Source organism: Ailuropoda melanoleuca, chromosome 15 (assembly GCF_002007445.2).
Source record: "Ailuropoda melanoleuca isolate Jingjing chromosome 15, ASM200744v2, whole genome shotgun sequence".
Lineage (NCBI taxonomy): Eukaryota > Metazoa > Chordata > Mammalia > Carnivora > Ursidae > Ailuropoda > Ailuropoda melanoleuca.
In genome coordinates, this window is record NC_048232.1 from 57,702,599 (window position 1) to 57,726,736 (window position 24,138).

General features: G+C 34.9%; 1 protein-coding gene across 2 annotated transcripts in view; it reads right to left on the bottom strand.

The window, feature by feature from the left end:
• Nucleotides 1-522: 522 nt before the first annotated feature.
• RASSF9 (Ras association domain family member 9) overlaps nucleotides 523-24,138 on the bottom strand; it is a 29,312-nt gene continuing 5,696 nt past the window's right edge. For both annotated transcript variants that reach the window (XM_019808471.2, XM_002927742.4), the window contains exon 2: nucleotides 523-6,382. In XM_019808471.2, the coding sequence (XP_019664030.1) occupies nucleotides 5,119-6,382 (1,264 nt within the window). In that variant the 3' untranslated portion in view covers nucleotides 523-5,118. The remainder of the gene's footprint in view (nucleotides 6,383-24,138) is intronic.

Below are 24,138 nucleotides of genomic sequence, written 5' to 3' on the forward strand. Positions count from 1 at the left end.
AGTTATACTTCATAGACTCTGTCCTATACAAATAAGGAGAAATGTTAGACATCTTTCACATTTAAATTTTCTTTGATATGATTAGTTTTGGTCAGAGAAAGTGTTTTTTTCAGGGGTAAAATACACTGCCCGATTAATGGAATGATATAAAAGTCCAGAAATAGAGCTCAACTACATACTAGAATTTACTTCCAAAAAAATTAAAAAAAAAAAAAGTGACATTTAAAAAGAGGGACAATGTTCTTTAGTAAGTGATGTGGGGTAACTGCTAAGTACGAAAAAAAATACTCTACCTACTTTTGTACATGGAAACAAAATAAATTTCGGATAGTTCAAATGTTTAAAAGTAAAATATTAAAAAACGTAGTATAAAAAACACATGGGAGAAATTTATTTTTAAAATTAGATATCATGCAGTGGGAAGGCCTTTTTAAGAATGACAGAAAAAAACAGCTCATGAGTTGTTAATGAGAAAAATCTTTTTTAATTTTTACATTAAAATAATCAATAGAGAGACAAACAGCACAGACTGTGGGGGGGGGAGTGTATTTTCAACTCAGCTCATAAGCGATCAATTTCCATAAAGAATAATGAGCAAAGTTATTAAAATTTTAAAAACCCATTTCTCATCTTTTGACACAGCATTTCTAGTCTAGTAATCCATGTTCACAGAAATGTATTGATGGGATAACACTGTTTATAACAGTAAATGATTGGAAAGCACCTAACTGCCCACTGAGAAAGTATTGGTGAAATAAATTATGATAATTGATAAAATAGGATTCCCTATTGCCATCAAACAGAATAAGGAGTCTTTATATGAATAATATAGGACCATGTATACTTTACATTTACATTTTAATGTAAAAATTGTCACAAGTAAAATAAACATAAGATATTCAAATTATTATTACTACTGTAATTCAAATTACTAAAAAATAATACAGCATGAAAAGTAAGTCTTCCTTCTGGCCTAAATCCCAGATACCCTCTTCAGAAATGTCCATCTTTAAGTGTTATTTTTAAGTTGTTCTAGAGATACTCTATGCATATATAAGTATAAATGTATATATGGCTAAGAAAATAGTGTTAAGTTATTCCTATGCGTTACCACCGGACATTATATACAACCTTTTAGTAGAGTCATCTCATGCTCATTTATAGAATGACCAAATGAGTTTCCTTAATTTTCAAATGATTTGGTTATTAAAGACAGTCAAAATTAAAGGTCTATTTTGAGAAATAAGATAGTGACCAATTAAATAATAGCAAGGAAGATTTACACTTCAATATTATTACATTAAAATGGATTTCATTCTAGAAAAACAAGACACCAGCTCATTAAGCCAGCAATCTAGCACAGAAGTGAGGACATTCTTTCATGACAAATTGAAACAGATATGTATGAAACCTAATAAGAAGTTTTAGTAAGTCTTATTTGCTATATATTTTCATGAAATAATTCCTGATCTTAACTTGTGTAAGTTAGCTCAGCAATTATATAATCTGACTAATATAAAATTTATTTTTAATATAGCCAAGTGACATACTCAGAAAGACAAGCAATGTCACATGAAAGGGTACAGCTATTTCTTTTATTAGTCTGGATTAGTTACACCTGAAGAAATTACAGAGACTTTACATTTGTCACATCAGGTTTATTAAACCGATCAGGTAGTATGAAAACAAACAGCCTTATATTAAAAAAAAAAAAACCCTCTATATCTGGATTAAAAGGTATTCCTTTTGTCAACTAGAAAAATACATTCTAAATAAAACAATAATCCTACTCTGAAAAACTATAAAATGCAGCCACAGAAATATATTTTGTCATGTACAGTAGGTGTTTAAATAATATAAAAATAAAATTTTAATGGATTAGAATAGCTTCTATACACGGAGAGGCCATTTATTTTTTTGAGTTAGAAAGAGAAAATAAAATAGATATTTCATTTAGGATATTATTTCAAAGTTATTTTGTGTCTACTACTTAAAATTCAACTCTACAGAATACGTATTTTTTCCTACATGCATACAATGCAAAGGAAAATACCGTAATTTAACCATTGAGAGGCTTTTAAAAAGACAATATTTGCCTTGCCTTAAATTGGTAACTGTGATTTAAAAATAAAATTAAAAATTTGCCAGTTTAAAATTTTTTTCAAAGCAGAAAGATTTAGTGCCTCCCCTAAAGAATTTATAAGTAGAACTACCGTTGCGGTTTTAAGTCTGCTGAAATGCGTATTTATATATAAAATGCACGAGCATCGTTTACCACTCATAGAAATAATTTTTTAAATGGTTGTGGCCTTCTAAAATTCAGCATTTCAATTATAAAACTGGGTAGGGGCAAAGAGGTAAAGAGATTGATTGGAGGGATTATAGTTAACAAGATAGAAGGCAAAGTAATAAAACAATAAAAAGAATACATTGGGGGAGGGAAGTTAGGTAAGTACATAAATAAATATAAGCTAAACCGTAATATAAGTGCTCCTCTATGAAAAGTACACCTAAAATGGTTGTGGGCTCAGAGATAAGATATTACAACTGATTGAATAGAATAAATGTTTCATAGAAAACATAACATGTTAAAAAGACACAATGGGTAGGTTTCCGTGTATCACAGATGGAGGGAGGTAAAAAGAGGCGTTCCAAGAGGGAGGATGAACAAGGTACAGTCCATGAAAATCTAATTTGTTCCAAGAAGGAAGACTAGTCAGCTTTGGTTTGCTACTTCTAGCTGCATATAACAATTTCATAGTTAACCTGTCAGGTTACTCAAAAATTTATAAACACTTTAAAGATTCTATACATAATTAAAACATCAAAGCTTCTATCAAGTTCTATATTTGTCATTCAATTTCTCACTTTAATAAAAAATAGCTCAGTATCCAGAGATGAGGGCAATTGTACTTAAGTTTTATATCTATATTAATAGAATACTCTAGAGATTCAGCATGGTAACTGATGATTTAATATTGTAATGATTCAAAAGCACGAATACATTTGTATAACTAAAGAACAACTAGAAATTCTAAAGTGTATTTAAAAATCAATGGTTCTGCTTTCTGCGAAGAGAAGAGTTTTTAACATAATTTATTGTAAAAATATAGGAGTGGTCCTTAGAATGTATCACTGTACTTAACTATATAAAAGCAGAAGTTAATTCAAAGATCCTAAAATGAAATTATCTGTCCAGTCCTATTTCTTACTAGAACCTCTCCTGAATTCAGATAATTAATCAAATTATATAGCAGATAAGTAATGTTCTTTTCATTATTTTCTCACTAAGGAGTAATACAAAGAGATTGCTTTCACTTTCGGAAAACAAAATTGCAATTGGTTTATCACTGATGATGATCTTCTGAATTTAATCCCCTGTAGTGAACAATGAACATATCAATAATATGCCTTATTGCTGAATGATCTAATGGGATATTTAGCAAATAAACTTCCTTTTCTCAGATGACTATTCCGTTCCCTTTTTATTTTTATTTTTTATTAAATCCATGTTAACATTATTACTTACTCTTTATCACTAAATTTTCCCTGGAATGTAAATTTCTACTTTCTTTACCAGCCAATTTCAACTAAAGCCTTTAGCATTATCTTGGTGCAAGAAATGATAACACAGATGCCCTCCAAAGTGAAATACTAAAACATTCTAAATATCTTCCCAAAGACTGGTGAAAAGTCTGGGGGATGGAGAAATGAAAAAGTAGATTAAGAAACTCAGTTAAAACATGCACTAGAGTAAGCATGGGAATAAAAGGGAATAAGAAATACTGAAATCTTCACCAATATCCACATATTAAAACTAAGTAAAACAATAATCTTACTTAGATGTGTGCTGACATACAGGAAAAGTGTCAGCTAAAGAAAAAATAGACCATAGTGGTATTTATTTAACAGTACAATAAAACAATAAAACTAATTGTTTACAATATGATTACATCATGTGTTCACTGGCAAGAAGCAAAGAAGGGAGAGAGGGAGGAAAACGTCCTGACTAAACACCAGGCAAAACCAAACCTCGTCCGGCACTATAATGAGTCTCACTCAAAGGAGGATCTAAATAATCTGTTCAATTTGTCGGATATTTACTAGCATCCTTGAGGAAGGAGTGGGGGTCAGAGCCAGTACTTTTTTTTTTAGTTTGCACCTTAGATGAAGTTCTACAAAGACAATCTGAATTCCAGTGTAACAGAATAAAAGTTTTTTTCCCATGTGAGTTCCTCTCTGTAGGTTCAGAGATAAAATGCAAATACTTAGGGTATACAGAACTCTATTTTACCCACACAAAGGACCCCAAGTTGCCTCTCTTGGACTTTTGTAGACAGGGCATAAGTAAACAGTACTGTGACCCTGAGATTTTCTTTGTAACCCACATCATACCTCACTGAAAGAATAAACCTGCACAGACCATTTGTTTAATCAGAAGATTTGCTTTGTCAGAGAAAGCCCAGGCATAATTCTTAATAACTTTAGCCTTCTTTAGAAAAATTGCTGTTGTGTGTAGCACTTGGCCCTTTCTCATCTATTCCCCCGTCCAATCCACCGCTAGAATTCGCCCTTCTCACTTCCTGTCGTCTGGGTCTAAACAAGTAGAGGGGTTCTGAAAGTGACAGAGATGATGTACATTCTAACTATCAATGAGAAGAACCAAGACTTGAATTAATACAGTTACAATAGCGTAGCTGTCATGTACATTACAGACTTTAAGATTCCAATGATAACAGCTGTGAAAAAAAATACATTACAGCACATTTTTAATTTTACTTGTTCATGTGTGTAGTTTCAATATACTGACTGCAATATTAAGAATTAGTTTTGCTTGTGTAAATCATTTCTCACAGAAGCTATAAGAGATCATAATTCCCATCAAATCATTTCTATTATACACCTGCAAGCTATTTGTGTTGCGTTCCTAATAAACAGTTCATTGTCTGAACTTGTAGTAATTAGGTGACTCTGGAACTCTTAAATAAAAAATAACTAGTTTTTATTAACTACTGAATACTTAACATGATTTAGATCTTTTTCAGAATGTGATATTTAAAATAGTTTCCTATTAAACAAACATGAACATAAAAGCAGGTCAGAAACCGGCCATTCAAATTATGTTGACAATAGCACCACGTCTCCTCCAGTTGTTTCCGAGTCCTGACTATGGTTAGAGCTGATACCAGTGTCAGAGTCTGTGTCATTTGTATACAAGTTAAATACTCTTTGAGTCAAGGAAGGAACCTCCCCACTGCTGCTGGGGACCTCAGATTCCTTCCCTCTGTTTTCCTTTAGTTGGCATCCATCTTTGTTGCTAATATGGAGCGAATTGAACTCCTTGGCCAGGAATTCATACTCTTTTGCTTTCATCTGAAGCAATGAGTCAGTGTATTTAATCTCTTTCTGGACGCCACTCAAATGAGAGTGGATTTTCAAACCAGCTTTCATGCTTTTCTCCAAATCACTCTTAACATTTTCTAAATTAGAGCTTTCAAGCTCACTTGCAGCAGCAGCCCCTTCTGCGTCTTCATTTACCTCTGTGCAAACACTTTTTACCTCTTTGTCTATTTCAGCAGAGAGCTTATCGATGAGCATTCTGTAATATGCTAATCTTTCCTCCAGGTGTACAATTCCATCACTTTCAGTCAGGTCGTCCAGAATCTGGTTTTCATCAGAAGTCAAGTCCAGCTTTTGCTCAACTTCACTGAAACTAGGCATTAAATATGCATCCTGGACATAATTTTCTCCATCATTTTCTACCCTATCAAGGTGGAACTTAGCTTCACACTTTTCAATTTCCAGATCCAGCTCTTTCATTCTCCTGACTTGCTGATGAATAGTGTGGTCCTGGGAAATAATCAGATGCACTAAGGTCTCCATACTATCTCGATCATGGGAAACTGTGTCCTGCTTAATTTTAGCCAGTTTCCGGAAAGTTTTTCTGACTATTCTTTTTTGTTTATCTGGTGGCAATGTCTTCATGTAATTTGCTGGACTGAGTTCCCACACTTTTTCCGTGTTTTGCACTAATTTGGCTTCAGCTGTCCTCCACAATGGAACTGGAAGAAAAGCATCTGCTTTAACCAAAACAAACTGCATATTGGGCTGCTCCTCTCCCCAAGCTTTCCAAAGCTTCAGGATTCTAGTTAGTGGAGGAAGAACCCGTTCTGAGCCTCTCCACTTTTCTATGATGCAGTAATCACTGGGCTTGCCCAGCAGAAATCTTTTCTCTCCAAATGTAGCCTCGTGTTCCTCAAGCAAAGCCTGGATGACATCAGCAGAGGTGGTGCGTTTAGTTAACCCACAGACAATCTTCTCTTCTTGGCAAACCCAAACCACAATTTCCTTCTCCTCTGAATCCATATCTCTAGTGGGAGATCTGAAAGAAAAACAAAGTACATTATATTTCTGTCATCACTTGTGTAAACTCAGAAACATGGTTTAACTTTAATACACTTTTCAGATTTTATCCTTAATGAGAGATGCATTTTGAGGCTCAGACTACGTATGAATCAGAAGTTTTACTGCAAGAAAAAAAATTAAAAAATCAAGGAAAATATCTTAATTTCCTTTCATTCCCTAGTGGGCTCTGGAAAGAGCAAATTGTCATCAAAGACAACTGAGGATATTTTACCTACAGAAGTCAGCCACAATATAATACAGTCAGAACTGCTAGAGGTAAGACAATAATCAAAGTGGAGATGAATAAGGAGATAAAATATGACAATTTTTGACGGAGCCTTAGGACTAGAGAAAGACCACGGACGCACAGGTAGGAACGGTGGGGTGATATTGGAGTCATAGAACTAAAAATAGTCCATTATTGAAAACAGTCCTTTCGTTCAACAAATGTTTATTACATGCCAACCACATGCTCGACTTTTCTGAAGATACTAAAGACACAGCAGTACACAAAGGAGAAGACAACACAGATATAAATGTGTAATTATTATAATAGCAGGTAATGGTAAATACTAAACAAAATTAAACAAGATGAAGGGACAGAGAATGACTTAGAAGAAAGAAAAGTCTATTTTATTCAGAGTATTTAGGAGAGACTTCTCTAAGAAGATGACCTTTGAATAGGGGCATAAATTTTGAGAAGGCCATCAGAGACTAAGGGAAGAATTATAAGAGTGAACAGAAGTGCAAGATTCATGAGGCATGTTCTAGAGACAGAAAGAATGTGAATATAGTTGGAGGCTTGAGGGTAATGCAGTTGGGGATTGTTGCTGGAGGGAGGGAAAGGTCAAATGATAGATGATGAGATCTAGCAGAAATGCATATCCCATGATAAGGCATTTGGAGTTTGTTCTAGTTTTAATGAGAAGCCATGAGAAAGGTTTAAGCAGAGGAGATAAGATCATATTTATGCTTTAAGTATATCTGGCTCGCTTAATGGAATGGACTATAAAAAAGGAGAGGGGAAGGCAAAAGCAGAGGCAGGAAGGCTTAGTTGAAAGCCTAGCACAGAGATCTAAGAAAGAGAGGGGAAATGCCTGGACAAGGGTTTTAGCAGCAGAGGTATTAAGAAGTGGTCAGAGTTGGGACATATATACAAGTAAAGACTTGATAGTAATTTCCTTTGTAGCACAGAGGGATGGGGAGAAAAATCAGTTTTCTGAAGAAAAAAACCCACAGAGGTAGGAAAAGAAACAAGGAAGTTCCGTGGTTTCTAGGCTATACCCTGCAGAGAATTTTTATGATCATATTTCCATCATGAGTGTAAATCAAATTGACCATGTCTTTCATAATATCTCTTTAAAAAAACGTTAAGAAAGAAAAGATATAAAGTGAATTATAATCCAGTATGATTTATAGAGACAAAATTGTCAGGTCATAATTGGCTTGTTGTGAAAGTTACCTTATTTATGCAGCACCCTCAAAGCATATGACTCCATGAAGCATATATGGAAGAAATTTTCCCTGGCTTTTAGAACCTTTTAACACTTAGAATTTATAGTGTTTATGTTTTAGTACCAATAGTGACTAATCCTACATTATTATCTTTATTTTAAATGACTAATTATTACACCTTGGTTATTGACTTTCCTGAGGTCATAAAGTGACTACTAACAGTGAAATAACAAATCAGTGGCAGCAAATAACAAAGAATATCCAATAAAATTTAAATATCTAACTGTACCAACATTTTACAAATAATTATTCAAAAAGTCCTACAGGGCTGTGATTGTTCTCTTATAAAATTTTTAACACTTAATGACCCAGCATTGAATAATGTGATATTTGATAATATTTACAACTCATCATTTAATAATTCTAAGCAGCAAAAAAATAGGTAGAATTTAGGGCAACAGAATTATTTTCATATTTCAATTAGTAGAGAAAGACATTCTAAGAAAAAACAAATAAGTAAAAGTAACAAATAGTAACTACTGTTTGTGTGATGGCTATACAGCACAAATTACCTCTAAGTTAATCATTACCTTCATCTGTTTCAATCATGCATGTAAAATACTCAGAATTAACAATTTTTTTTTACTTTATGCAATTAGAAGTTTACCTACTAAATTGCATAATTTAAAAAGAAGTTAACCATGCCGTGCATTTATTGTATATTACAATTGTTTCAATATGTATTTTTTTATTTAAAAAAATGGTAAAAATAACAAAATTGAGTAATTGTTGTAATTATCAACCTTATAATGCCATTAGCTATTACATTAAAACTAAGGACATAGGACATCCTTTATTTTGTACTATTTTTTAGTGTTCATCATTAAACTCTAAAAAATATTCTACTAAAAAGAAGTAACACTGAAGATTAGAACCATCGGTCATAAAACATTTAATGAATAAAACTGTTCTAAGCTCTTGCATATATCAAGTGATTTAATCCTCACAATTCTGTAATGTAAATAATAATATTATCACCACTTTATAGATGAAACTAAAGCACAGGGGTTTTTAATGATTTGCCTAAGGTCACACAGTTAGTGGTGCATTGAAGATTTAAACCCAAGCAAGAAAGCAGGCTCCAGAGTGCAGTGCTAACCATTATGTTGTAAAAACAAGTTTATAAGTTTGATGATTTTCTTTTTTAAATTTTTTTTGAGGAATCTACACCTAACATGGGGCTTGAACTTACAACCCCAAGATCTAGAGTCACATGCTCTACTGACTGAGCCAGACAGGCGCCCCTAGTTTGATAATTTAGATATGTGGATTAAATTGGGGAAAAAAATGAAAAAATACACTATTTTTTAAGGGGAACATTATTATATAAATTTGCTTTTGATAGGAATGTCTCATTAGAACACTCAGTTGGTCAAAGGAGGACTTTTCCCAATGGCCAGTCATGGAAAAAAGTGTAAGCGTATAAGTGTTTAAGAATGTGTTACCTTCTATGCCTTTTCCTTATTAATCTTGTTCTTACTCTGACGCAGTACTAAAGGATTTCTGACAGTTCTGGGCACCTGCGTTGGCTGACAAAACTGTCATATATATAGATACACACACACACACACACACACACACGTATGAACTCTCCTGTTCCATTTTCTGGAAACACTAGTTCTGTGTCTGTAAGAAAGGATGACACATGACCTATAACCTCTTCAGCCCTACCCTGTAGTTGTGAAGAAGACTGAGATCAGGGAATTCTTTGGTACCCTAGTAGAATAATAATGATGACATACATGGCAATTCCCCAATACTTCCATGCCCCTTACTCCAATTGGGAATTTTTTTGTTTTGGAAGGATCAAATGCTTATCTATTATATCCTCCATAGATAAATGCTAATTTTCAGCTCTAGTGAATAATGTAGCCCTAATAGTCATTAGGCACATTCTAAAGATACTATTATTTCCACATTACATATGAAATTAGTGCTTTGATAATAGCATCACAGTCTGACTGGTTCCAAACTTTTTTTTTTTTTAAGATTTTATTTATTTACTTGAGAGAAAGAGAGAGAGAGAGTGAGAGAGCACAAGAGGGGGGAGGGTCAGAGGGAGAAGCAGACTCCATGCTGAGTGGGGAGCCTGATGCGGGACTTGATTCCAGGACCCCAGGATCATGGACCTCAGCCAAAGGCAGATACTCAACTGACTGAGCCACCCAGGTGCCTCTCTAAACACTTTTTAAAGTCTACCTTAAACACCTTTATATTTTCTTGTGTTAGTTATCTCTAAATATTTTGAGGAATTTTTACAACCACCAATTCAAACCAGATAATTTTCAATTTCCACCCTTTTATTGAATATGTTTTAAGGTAATGACCAATGAATTTCCATAATAAATCTCCCATACCTAGTAAAAGATTCAGCACGCTTAAATTCTACTTTTTAAGTAGGCTTTAGATTTTGAAAACTGTATTTTTTTGTAGTATGGCCCCGATTGAATTTCTATCCATTTTCCAATCCTCTGTTCCCTTCACTGTAATACTGCAATATCTGACTCACATTTTTCATAAGGTTGCTGCAAATATCAAATAAGAAAATGAGTAAAAGAGCTTTGAGAATTGAGAAAAATGTACTGAGTAAACATAGGTTATATAACAAAATTACTGTTATTATTATTTAATACAGAGAGGGGTGTAGTGTTTTTAGTATGTTCATTCAGTAACCTTCTTGACCTTGCTATAGTAGTTAACAACATAATTTCACAAATACCTTCCAACCTGTCTCACAATATTTTTTCACCTGTTTCAACTCATCAATATTTTTGCATGTGCACTTCCAATATAACATAACTGTTTGGCTAATTAGAGATATTTCAAAACATCATTAATATAATCTTTGTATCACAGATGAGCCCAGAATGTTTTTAATCTTTCTCTGGTTTGATTAAAATTGTGCTAATGAGGTTCATTACACCAAAAATACATATATATTATTCTACAGCTATTTCATTATTCAGTGTTTGTCTTTTTTTGGATAGCATCAGGAAATTAAGATTTATATGCTAAATGAAACTCTTCAACAACATGTATTAACTCACTTATGGGTACTTTTCCTATTCACTCTGAAATAATAATTAAAATTAAATATTGGACTTCTTGCATTCACTCTATCGTCAATCAGGAAATTGAAAATTTTCTCCATTGATAATCAATTTTAAGAACACAAACACAATGAGACAGAATTAAGTTGAGCTGGCTAATAATTACAAATGCAACGTACATACACTCAAATATTTCTTCAACACACTCCATTGAGTAATCGTGGACAGAGCATCAGAGAATAAATTAACTATCTATATCTGGAAGTTTTTTTTTTTTTTTAAAGATTTTATTTATTTATTCGACAGAGATAGAGACAGCCAGCGAGAAAGGGAACAGAAGCTGGGGGAGTGGGAGAGGAAGAGGCAGGCTCATAGAGGAGGAGCCCGATATGGGGCTCGATCCCACAACGCCGGGATCGATATCTGGAAGTTTTAAGATAAAGTATTTACTAAGATATTACAATGTCAAATTAAAGATCTCTGAAAATATATATTTACTGAAAAAAGGTTCAGTGTGAAAGCAGAGAAACATGAAGATAAATGGATAAACTTTGGCCATCTTTATTCAGTTGTCCAGAGGGAAAGGGCATTGAAGTTGGGGCACCAGGGAATAAATCAAAGAGTTACATTTATTCCTAGTATATACTAGACATTAAAGTTTAATTGAAATTTGACATATAAGACTTATTAGGACAAATATTTCATATGGAGGCCTACTTTCTTTTTTTTTAATTTTAAAAAAGATTTTATTTATTTATTTGAGAGAGGCAGTGGGGGAGAAAGAGAGAGAGCGCACAAGCAGGGGGGAGGAGGAGAGGGAGAGGGAAAAGCAGACTGCCCGTTGAGCAGGGAACCTGATGCAGAACTCGATCCCAGGACCCTGGGATCATGACCTGAGCTGAAGGCAGACGCTTAACCCACTGAGCCACCCAGGTGCCCTGGAGGCCCACTTTCAAATCAATAAGAATCATTAAAATGATAAATTTAATTAAGAATTACATTAGAAGATATGCTTCTAAAACCCAGTATACAAACACTAGAATGCAATCTACAGGCATATGGAAAATAATTTGAACCTGTGAGTGCATTTTCCACAGAACCTCTATTACAGCTATTTAGGAGGTCAGCCCAGAAAGTCTGATACTGACACAATCCAGCTATGTATAGGAGTGACTCAAAGTGAAATGCTTTTATTGCTTAAGTTTTTGGGAACCATATTCCATGCTTAGAAATTAATAGTTAGAACTTTTCCAGTTCCAAACTATTAGTGGCACTTGTGCCCGAGCATTGTGGTGGAAGGCTCCATCAGACTGAAAGATGAAAAACTGTGGAGCTTTGGGGGCATATCTGAGTCAAGGTCCATTGCTCAAGGACTGTTCTCTGCTTCCTTCTTATTGCTATTACCTATTTTTTAAACTGGAGATTCTCTCCTTCTAAACCAGTGGTTTTCTACCAGGGGTGATTTTGCCCCCCAGGAGGCATTTGACAATGCACGGAGACATTTTTGATTTTTACATTAGAATCCGAGGGTACCACTAGCATCTAGTGGATTGAGGTTGGGAACATAAACGTTCCACAATGCACAGAATAGTTTCCTGGTAGCAAAAGCTTATCCAGACACAAATGTCAATTGGTGTCAAATGGTACAATGGTAGAATCCTCTTCCAGATTTACAACAAAATATATGTCACAGTTTCACCTTTACCCTTTTTCCTTATATCTTCTGGAGAATCTAATACTAAAATTTATGAAAACAAAAATAACAAACAAGGGAGACATTTCCAATTTCAAGTACTCTAAAATAAATGATGAAATTTGGCATTCTACTTACTGGAATACAAATGCAACTTTTTTTTTCCTCCTTTCACCCCACAGCCTATTTTATGTTTGTTATTATCAATCCTGTCCAACTGGATTTCCCTCTGTTAATCCCAGAACTGGTCCTAAGGAATGCTGATATTTACATTTAGAAACACAAACACTCAGAATAGGGCTAATTTTAGTTTAGAAAGAAAACTTCCATTCATAGACTAGTAAATCTTTCTTCTTCATTAAGAAACAGTATAGAAATCGTCACGAGACCAGGGCAGTGTCAGCGGTGTGTGGGGGAATGGGCGTCTGCAGAAGGGGTTTTCATTGCTGTTTTCTCTTACTACTTTAGAGTCTATTCTGTCCTGACAGAAGGGACGAAGGCCAGAATTAGGAAAGAACCCAGAGTTTGGGGGAAGAGGAGGCCAAGACAATACCTGCAGTCTTTACAGGATGAAAGGGAAATTCCCAGAAACCACCATGGGAAATGAGGGAAAATATCTCTAGCACCCACGCAAGGCTGGGGGCATTGTGGGGATATAAAATATGCCTAGAGAAGTCAGAAATAGCCTTTAACACGACCTTAGCGATAAAACTACATTGAATATAACACTATCTTGTTGGGTTATTTAGAAGACCCTCTGGACTCTAATACTGTCCACAAGTCACCATTATTCAAATGAAGTGGCAGACGACACTATATTTACTAATCTGGTTATTTGTGCTGACTGCTGAATACAAACCAAAGGTTATGAATATTCTACGTTTTACTGACCTTCGGCCAAGCTATGATATTGTCATAGTATTTTTTTTCCATGAAGTTGAAAGTAAATAAACGCTTTTCAGTTTCCATAGGGAAATGAGAACTGTCTCCTTAGTATTTTAACTCATAATACAATTTATTCCCTTCAAGTTATTTATTAAACCTCAAAACACATTTATACTCCTCAAAAGACAGAAGTTAATTTATCCTGATATCACTATGTATATTCAATGCCATAGCAAGGAACACAACTAGAATTGATACAATACGAATACATATGTAATTCATTTTTGTGTCCTGTATTCTGATAAATGAAATACAAAATCGCAATACAGAGAAAAAAAAAACTTAGTTCCTGCACAGATTCTGATCCAGCAGAAAGCAGATATTAACGCCTCATAATACATATATTTTTTGTAGAAAAGATGGATGGCTATGAAGTTATGAAAACCATTCTTAGGCAGTTCTTTCTTGAAACATCTTGCTCAAACAAGTAATAACTCTCACAGGGTATGACGTCTAGTCAAACAGAACCTTCAATGTATAGCTCACTGTATGTGGCACTCATATTAAAAACATATCAGTAAATAATACTGGGAGATAGAATAACCCAACAATACAAGTTTCAGCAATGATGAATGGTAGTGGGAGCTACAAGACAAAAATAGGAAAAGAAATTTGATTTCAGTATATTTATCTTATGTTCAAATCTGACAATACCTTGTAGAAATTCACATTTCTTTGAATAAAAGAATATAAGTCATTAAAGAATAAAGATGGATGATGATAAAAAGCAAGTTTACCAATTTAAGAGCCATACCAAAAGTTATAAACTCATATTTGAGATTACAGACCCCACTCTATGCCAATTATAAAATTTACAATACTGGGGATGCCATAAATAATCAGTCTGGATGATGAGCATTTAAATCACATGTTACAGCTATTTTCAAACAAAAATATCATACTTCCAAATTTAATAGCATCTTTTCCCAATAATCAAAATTATCACAGTACACTATAAATAGTTTAGCTAATAAATTAGCTTCATCATTATTATATAAGAGAAAAATTTATATTTTGTATATGAATGGGCAACTTTGTTATAAGAGTAACGGAATGACCCAAACACAAACAGAAATCTAGAGAGAAAATTGGGTAGGATAACAACTTAAATGTATTTTAAAAAAAAGTTCTATGCAAATTAACTGAATCCATTCTAAGTTAGTTATCTCCCAAATAAATTGTCCATTCAGAATTATGGTATATGAGTTTTATAAATTGCTTCAACAATCATTAATGAAACTGTAATTTTAGCAAATGTGAATCAATGCTGAGGATAAAATGATATAGAATATAAGATAATCTTTATGTGCAGGAATTTGTGATATAAAAGCTACGCTTAGAAAGGAAGATTCTAAAAATTCAAGACCATTTAAACATTATTGAAAATTATGAGATAAACTCTGAACAAACATGCTATAAAATTCCCTAACAAAAAAAAACCAAGCAACAATAACACTTAAGTCATATTTAATTAATAATAATAAAAATAATAAATAAAAAACATAGTAATTGACCTCAGTGTCAGACAACATGATAGCAATAAAATCATATCTTTCAATAATCACTCATAATGTGAACAGCCGAAATGCTCCCATGAAACAGCACAGGGTTGCAGATTGGATACAAAAGCATGACCCATCCATATGCTGTCTACAAGAGACTCATTTTGAACCTAAACTTATTCTCCAGTCCTGTAACTCTTTGTAGAAAGTCTGATTAAATAAAAGAGCCTCAAGAGATTTAATTTGGGGCAATATGCTGATTTAGATCTTGTCTGTAGGGGCGCTTGGCTGGCTCATTGGGTTACAGCGCGCAACTCCTGACCTTAGGGTCATGAGTTTGAGCTCCACATTGGGGGTAGGGTTTACTTAAAAATAAATAAATAAGTAGATCCTCATCCCCTTTCTTTAAATTAATTTATTAATAAGTAAAAATACTTTAGATCTTGTTTGTGAAGAAGACCCCTTCAACTTGTGACTTCACATGACTATGTGTAGACCTGGTAACTGAAGGACAGATATTTAAAAAATAGTAAAGTGTCTGCGTGAAGAGGTATATTGGACAGTAGCTCACTTTGCTGAATGCTTAGTGTGTGTCAGGCATTGTTCTAAATGCTTTATATACATTAACTCAGTTGGTTTTCATCACAGCCTTACCAGATAGGCCCTATTGTTAAACCCATTTTACAGATTAGAAAACTGAGGCACAAGAGATTAAGGATTTACACACACACACAGACGCACACACACAGAAATCACTAGTTTTATGTTTTATTAATGCCCGTTTAATTTTCTAGGAAGTAAGCCAGGTATGCAGAGTAAGAAAAACCCTCTACATAACATAATTGCAGGGTAGCTATAATACATAAATCCCATAAACAGAGAAAAGGGAAAGGAATGTGTAAAGAATGTGTATTGGAGACAACTGGGGGTTAAGTAAACTAAGCTCGTAGTTCAGATTCCGGAAATTGATTTAATCAAAATGTAAATATTTAACATGTAGTATTTACCAGACGAAATGCTGAGCAAATAGCTAATCTCACTGGAAATTCTTATGCTCACTTCCCAGTGTTACCTGTGCCTGGCAAATACCTAGTTTCCTTGTTGATTTGTACTCTTTAGAGAAATATTTGATAACAAGAAAGCATACATATATTTATTAAAGGAAAGTTACCTAGCCTGAATATTTAGTTTAATGACAGCTGTAGTTATGTCAGCTATTAGCATGAGTTTTCCTGTGGGCAGCTAAGTCCATAATTGGTTTTGAGTACTTAGTTGGAAGATATTCCCTAATGATGGTGATTTTTTGGCTTGTATCTGCCTGCAGCCACCTACTCTTCCCTCTCTAAATGTATCTGAAATGTGCTGGCATATTTGAATGGCACTAGAAAATGTAAGAATTTGCATTATACAGTAGGATAGCTGAAAACACAAGATGAGCTCCTTTATCCCTGATTTCCACTTTCTGAACATACTCTATAATAAAATGTAATAAAATGTGAATTCCAAATGGAAGCTTCATCTGAAATAATCAGCTCTTCATATTAGTCGCAAATAAATTACCTAAAGAGCAACAGAGAATTTATAACTTGTAGAAACAAGAATATACCAGGGCCTGCCATGCCATTTGGTTTAAAAAAAAGGAGATACTTGAAAACATCTTGGATAAGAGAAAAACAGTGGTCAGCCATGACAAAAGTGTCATATGTCCATTTGCATTCCCCAAACTTTAAGCTTTTTCATATGCTCTCAATCCCACTGTCTAGAGAAGGTGGCTTCTCTAGAACCTTGCTTCAAAATGTATCCTTTCTTAAACTCTATTTATCCTCTACCTTTTCCTCTGGTCCTTCCCACTATTCTATCACATTGTAACTACTATTATTTTGACCACATATTTGCATCAAATATCTTTCATTCACAAACTCACAGAGCAATCCATGCTCACTTTCTTTCATTAGTTCTTCTCTTTTCAGTAACAATAACCTACCATAAAGTGACTTCCCCCCAACCCACTCCCAACAGACACATTTCTTCTCAGGCTTGTCAGAGAGCTCTGAACTGCCACACTCAGCAGCCATTTCCGGAAGGGATTTCACTTGACCTCTTTGTAACATTATGCATTGTGATCTTTCCTTCCCATTCTTGTAGCAATCCATGTCTTGACTTTTGGATTTCACTCTCTAAGTCTTGCTTTACCCTTCTAGCTTCTCCTTCACAGATCCCGCACGGGCTTTGCTCCCTCTGCATATTCACTAAATGTAGGTGTCAAGCAGTGTGGCCACAGAATCTTTTTGCAGCTCCTTCCGTCAAAAGATGGAATGCATTTCCTCCTCCCTGAATAGACCTTGGGATATGCTACGGCCAGTAGCAGATGGTAAAAACCATGTATGCAAGTTCTGAAGTCCAGATCTCAAAAACTCTTGTAGCTTCTGCTTTCTTCCTCCTGGAGCACCGTCCTGGTACGGCTGCTTGATGAAAAAGCCTGAGATGAAAGACCATATGGAGAAGAGACCCAGCCATCTCAGTCGTCCCATTAGAACCTAGACCTCTGGGGCGCCTGGGTGGCACAGCAGTTAAGCCTCTGCCTTTGGCTCAGGGCGTGATCCCGGCGTTATGGGATCGAGCCCCACATCAGGCTCCTCCACTATGAGCCTGCTTCTTCCTCTCCCACTCCCCATGCTTGTGTTCCCTCTCTCGCTGGCTGTCTCTATCTCTGTCAAATAAATAAATAAAATCTTAAAAAAAAAAAAAAAAAGAACCTAGACCTCAGCCAACCTGCTCTCATTGAGAAAGCCTAGGTGAACCATCAGGAGAAACACCCCATTTATCCGCAGAATCAAAACAAACAAATAAAAATTAAAAAAGAAGAAAAATAACAAGTTGTTTTCAGCCACTAATTTTTAGGATGTTTTATTATGCAATAAGTACTAACTGATACAAATGGCATCCCTCAGTTTCCTGTGACTCATTTCTTTTCTCATTAAACACATTTTGTGAGTGACTCTAATATTGTCCACAACTTTCTCAGCCAATTGTATGCTGATATTCCCAAATCTAAATATTTTGTCCTTGACCTCTAGACCCCTATTCACAACCTCCTTTTTTGCATGTTTACTTCATATTTACTTTGTATAATCCAAAGGAACCTCAAATTTGACTGATCAAAACTAAGTCACCATCCTTTTCTCGCATATTCCAAACTATTCCATCTCCTGATTCCCCATCTTATTGAATGTGATCTCTGTCCCCCTATCTTTTCTCTCAAGCTTGAAGAGTGGGATCTTCCTAGGTTCTTTTCTCTAGGTTATCCCCTTTTAACCACCAGTCAGTAAGTCTGCTTTATTCACTCTTCCAAATGTCTTAAATATGTCTTTCACTACCACTATGAAACAGACAACTCTCCGTTTCACAAAAGATTCCTTGTAATAAGCTATTAAATATTGTCTTATAAATTTTGCCCACTTCACATTTGTGTGCTATAATATTGCCAGGCTGTCCTTTTTAAACTACAAGTCTGCCTGTATACCTTCCTTGATTAAAGTCCTTTTTAAATCTCTCTCTCCCTCACTCTCCTCTCTCTCTCTGCCTCTCTCTCTCTCTCCTGTTTTCTCTCTCTCCTGCTTGCTCCTAAGATTCCTTTCATGATCTGATTCCCCCAAATCATAGCCAAGTATTCTTTAGTATGCACATTAATACGCACATAACTAGCTATCCCTGACTTCTTGCTGATCTCTGATAACTCCGAGGGCTGTCACATATATCACACTTTGGATTTCTAGACTGGATTGAAGCGCATCTGCCAGTTTTGTTTTCATTCTGGGCTTTTCTGCAACTTGCTTCCTTGCCTGAATTACCCTTTTCCCCTCTTCTCTCTTCTTCAAATGCCCCTTCCTTTAGGAAAATTCCCTATCTTCTCTGAATAACCCCCTTCCCTCCACCCCAGATGGAAATGGGAAATTGACACATTCAGTAATAGTATTTTCTACCTTTCTTTTTCGTAGCTTGCCAGTCAAGTCCCAGACTGAATCTTTCATCTTTGAAGCCAAAGTGACTAACACTGTAGATGGCAAATGTTTCTTTTATTTTTTGCAGCATGGTGGTAGAAATGGGTTTGGGGGAAGTAAACAAAGAGAATTTTCAGTCCACTAGGGCCTCGTAGTTACAACTGTCCCACCACCTATTTTTGTAAGTTAAGTTTTATTGGAATACAGTCATGCCCATTTAATTATGTATTGCCTACGGCTGTTCTCATACTACATTGACAAAGTTGAGTAGTTGAGATAGTAATATTATGGTCCAAGAAACCTGAAATATTGATTATGTGGCCCTTTCACAAAATGTTTGCTGACTCCTGACCTAGATGATTTACCTGCACCAAAAATCTGGATTTTATTATCTAACTACAAAGACATTATTTAAACTCCCAAATCTACATAATTCTATATATGACTCTCTAGGGGATAAAAAGGTGAAAATCATGTAATCTTTAAGCAGGAGAAATTTACAATCCCCTGGAAGTGATGGCCATGCTGGAAGTCATTTGGACGACAGGTAATGATTAAAGAATCACTAAAAGGATTGGTGTTAAATGCTTCATGCAGATTGAGTGGGTTTAACATAGGATTAGTCAGCTTGAAAGCCCTGACTGGGAAACCAGTCTTTTGTCTTTAAGGCCCTGTTCCAGGTGCAGTATGCTCCATATTAATCAGTCGCATATGGATGTCAGCAAGTATCAGAGTAGGATGGATGAAAGGCTGCTTTCACGGTCCCATCTCAGGTGCAGTGTGTCCAAACACCAGGTGTTTGGAGGTGGAATATTTGGAAACATACAAATTAAACCTTGCATTTTTCACCCTTCACCTGATGTTCTTCCCTCCCCAAGGAACCTTTGCCATTTTTTCTCTTCTTCATGATGATACAACTATCTTCCCAGCTACTCAGATCCAAAATTATAGTTATTATTGACTCTCTGTTTTTCATCCTGATATTCTCTACTGCCCCATCCACTCATTTTTGAATTCCTATCAATTCTCCCTCCATAGTGACTCTTTTAACAGTAATCACTATCTGATGTCTTTTTCATTTATTGTTCATTTATCATCTGCTTGTCCTCCCCTTGCACTATCAGCTCAATGAGAGCAGAGATCTTGACCATTTTCACACTATTTCATCCCCAGCACCTATAATGATGTGTGGCACATATTACAAGGTAAATAAATATTTATTGTTGAATACATGAATTTTATTGATATTCTAAAATACCTGCTTTATATTTTAATTATTTATGTATGTCTGTGTGTCTCCTGATCAGGAAATTCCTTGAAAGTGTGATCTATATCTGATTCATCTTTAATCTTTCATCATTCCTCCCCCCAAATGTGTGGTTCATTTAATATTTCTGAATTTTTTTAAAAAAGTCATCAAATAACCATCATCTTGAGTCAGCACAAGGCAAATACATGTAAGTAGATGCCAAATCTGACAAAGTGGGATAGTTGATGAATGTTTGTTTTTAGAAGCTAAGGCAGGTAAGTTAGCAGTGCTGTAGTACGCTTGGACTGTGGACAGTATTACATAGCACAAGCTGTCATTTCACTTAATCCTGGAAACTCTGATCACATCAAGTTCTCCTAATTAAAGGTAGAACCACTAAAGATGATCAAATTACTTTAAAAAAGTAATTTGGTCTAAGTCTCATGCCTATTATTAATAGTTCTAGAAAGAAATTCTTGGGCTTTCACTATTAGAGTAGAACAGGCAGTCAAGAAACCAAGGCTACTACTCCGTAGTCTTCTGCTAAAAAGTGCCTAACTTCCCGCACTATTAAAAAGGAAGAAATCTCAAAGGTCCAAGATAGCCTCATAAGTACTTTTTCTAATTGTGTACAACTCTGTTCTTCATACGAGATTGCAGTTATTATACATCTACCATGGAAACACTCACGGTTTTTCAATAGCAACTCTTATGGCTTCTAGGCAAAGGTAAGGTCCTTATGTGCAGATCTAAAAATAGGCTTTGAAAGACTGTGGTCTCCCCAAACTAGTGCTCTGCTACTGGATCTTAAGTACCCTCAGTTAACCACAACTGCAGGGGATTCCAAAAGGATTGAAAAATATCAGAGTAAGAGGAGCCTTAGAGTCACTAACGGTATCTGAGGTGGTTATGACACATCCTAGTCATTGGCTGAGAACAAGTATACACTGTCCGAGTGAATCAAGAAGACTCAGCCACAAAACTCCTATCAATTATATACCCTAATTAGTGAGCATAAAACCTTGCTAAAGTTGAACCACTCTCTGCATTAAAAAATTAAAATTAAAAATGTCCACAACATAGAATACCTCAGTTTTATCAACTGATAAACTGACCAATTTACTATGATTATTAGAAGGAACAGTAGTCAACTATAGTTGACTGTAAGTCTAATACTGTTATATAAACACATTCTTAAAATTTTTTCTGTACACTTCCTCAATTGTAAAATTCTTCTTTTTTTTTAACCAGCCCAACCAAGATTGTGGATTCTTGCCAAACTGACCATATTTCTGCCTGCTTCTCGATCCTTATCTTTTGATTATCCTATCTTAGTCAGTCTTACTATTGTGTGATTCAGCCCCCTCCTACATCTTTTTATACATCTTATTGTGTTCCCTACTCTTGTCCAAGCCTGTCACCTAACTGTGGGAGTTTAATAATAAATGCTATCTAATTATGATGATGCTTCTTTTATTTTTCTCTACCTCCATGTACTCCTCTGTTATGTACTTCTATTTAGAGGCAATCAAAAACATTTATTGAGCACCTACTGTACAAAGGAGCAGCCTTCTTCAACTGCAAGAGAGTACACTCTCATCCTCTTAATTACATCATAAAGATTGTGATTTTACCCACCCTGTCAAAGACAGTTTCCCATGGAAGAGTGATTTAAAAGAAAGTTCATGCTTGAGAGATTTAACTACAGTGCTGTTTTCTCAATTAGTTTAATCTCTTAGGAATGAAGTTGTGTCTTTGCATGTCTGGTACAATACCAAATACAGAGTCTACCATTCCTAAAGAGCTAAAATAAAAAGATATCTACTCATAACATTCATATATTTGTATTATTAAACTTAAAACCGTGCACAGCAAAAAGCACTCAATAATTCCCAGATATTATAATTTATAAACTAATCATATCTTTTGATAAGTGGAAAACACATTTGACTTTTACCATAATGTTATCTTTTGTGGTAGAAGTTATGTGACAGTGCATCATATTTTAGGTAAAATAAAATTACATACCAAAGAAATTTATCTTTTAATTCTATTTTTAAAAGTTATCTTGAAAAGGTAAACAAGCAAGACAAGAGAATTAAATTCTACTCTGCTGAGGTTATTTTAGAATCATAGAACCTTAAGAATTAAAGGGACTTTAAAAATCCAATTCAGGGGTACCTGAGTGGTTCAGTGGGCTAAGCATCTGCCTTTGGCTCCGGTCATGATCCCAGAGTCTTGGGATCAAACCCCATGTTGGGCTCCCTGCTCAGCAGGGAGTCTGCTTCTCCTTCTCCCTCCCTAGCTCTTGTGCTCTTTCTCTCACTTACTCTTTCTCTCAAATAAGTAAATAAAATCTTTTTTAAAAATTTTTTTAAAAATTAAAAAATCTAATTCAATCTCTCATTTTATTAGACAAAGATAAGACTAAAATATTTAAATTATGTATCCTTTCTTTTTATCAAAACTCCCCAAGGACACATAAGGAAATATCCCCTAAACTATGGTATAAAACACATTGCCAAATCGTTAATGGTCTCATATCTTGGCTCAAAAGAGGTATGAGGATTAAACCTAAAAGCTGTCAGAATTCAAATATTTCATCAAGATCACAAGATAGTTTTGTACAACACTGACAGACATTCTAATTATATTCAGTAATTTATAATATACCTCTTTATATCTACAGAGGAAAAGAGATCAGTGGTGAAATAGAAGTCCTGAGGTGAGATTTCAAAGACCAAAATATCATACCCTGTTTAAATATAAAACTTAGATATACTTCATAGCATTTCAATCCTACAGGCCTGAACAAGGAGTGGATATTTATTGAGCTTTTATTACTATCCTCCTAGTATTGTGCTGTCTTTTAAATATAACCAGATTTAATCTCATACTTGGTGGTTTAGGATTAGCTCTGTTTTAGAGATGAGAAAACTAAGTCCTAAATAGGCCCCACGGAATAAAGGTTAAGTGCATGGATTCAAATCCTGTCTCTGCCACTTATTTATTGTTGCACTGTTCTGTGTCTTAATGTCTCCAATGTAAAATAGGGAAAATAATAGTATCTTCTTCACAACATTATGTATTATGTAAATCACTCAGAACAGTGGCACATGGTGTTATAAGAGGTGTTAGCCGAGGTGGATTTACCCTGAAGCTGGTGAAGCCAAAGCATAAGGGCTGCCTCCTTTGCACAGTTGTCTTCCCCAAAACGACCTTAGTAATACTTTTATTCATAATTGTATATTAAAGAGCAACCCTCCTCTAACTGCCAAACTTGGATTTTCCCTTGCATGCTTTTATTACCGTTGTTGTTGTATTAAAAAGATTAAATATGGGTCCCAGGGCACACAATCACTAATGGCATATCTGAGATATAACCTAATGTCTGCTGGAATTCTTAAGCAAGATATTTTTCTGCCTATTTCTAGAATTTTCCTTTGTCTCATGAACTATAATTATCCTATACGAAGAGAATAAATCCTCATATCATGGAAGAAAACAAATATTTCCTAATCATATTTCCCTCTTATCACAGAAGAAGGAAGAGATGCTCCACATGGAGCAGTGGGATCGATAGTAGGCATTCACCATCATCTGCCAAACCTCACTGATAGACATGGTGGCGCTCAAGGAACATCAAGGGAAGTAAGAGCATGTCTTGAGAAGATGAGTTACCCTGCTTCTTGGTTTGTTTTCTATCAGAAGCCCAGTAAAGTCTATTTGTCAGATATAGCCCTTCACCATTTGAAAGCAAGAAAGAGTTGAGGCTGAG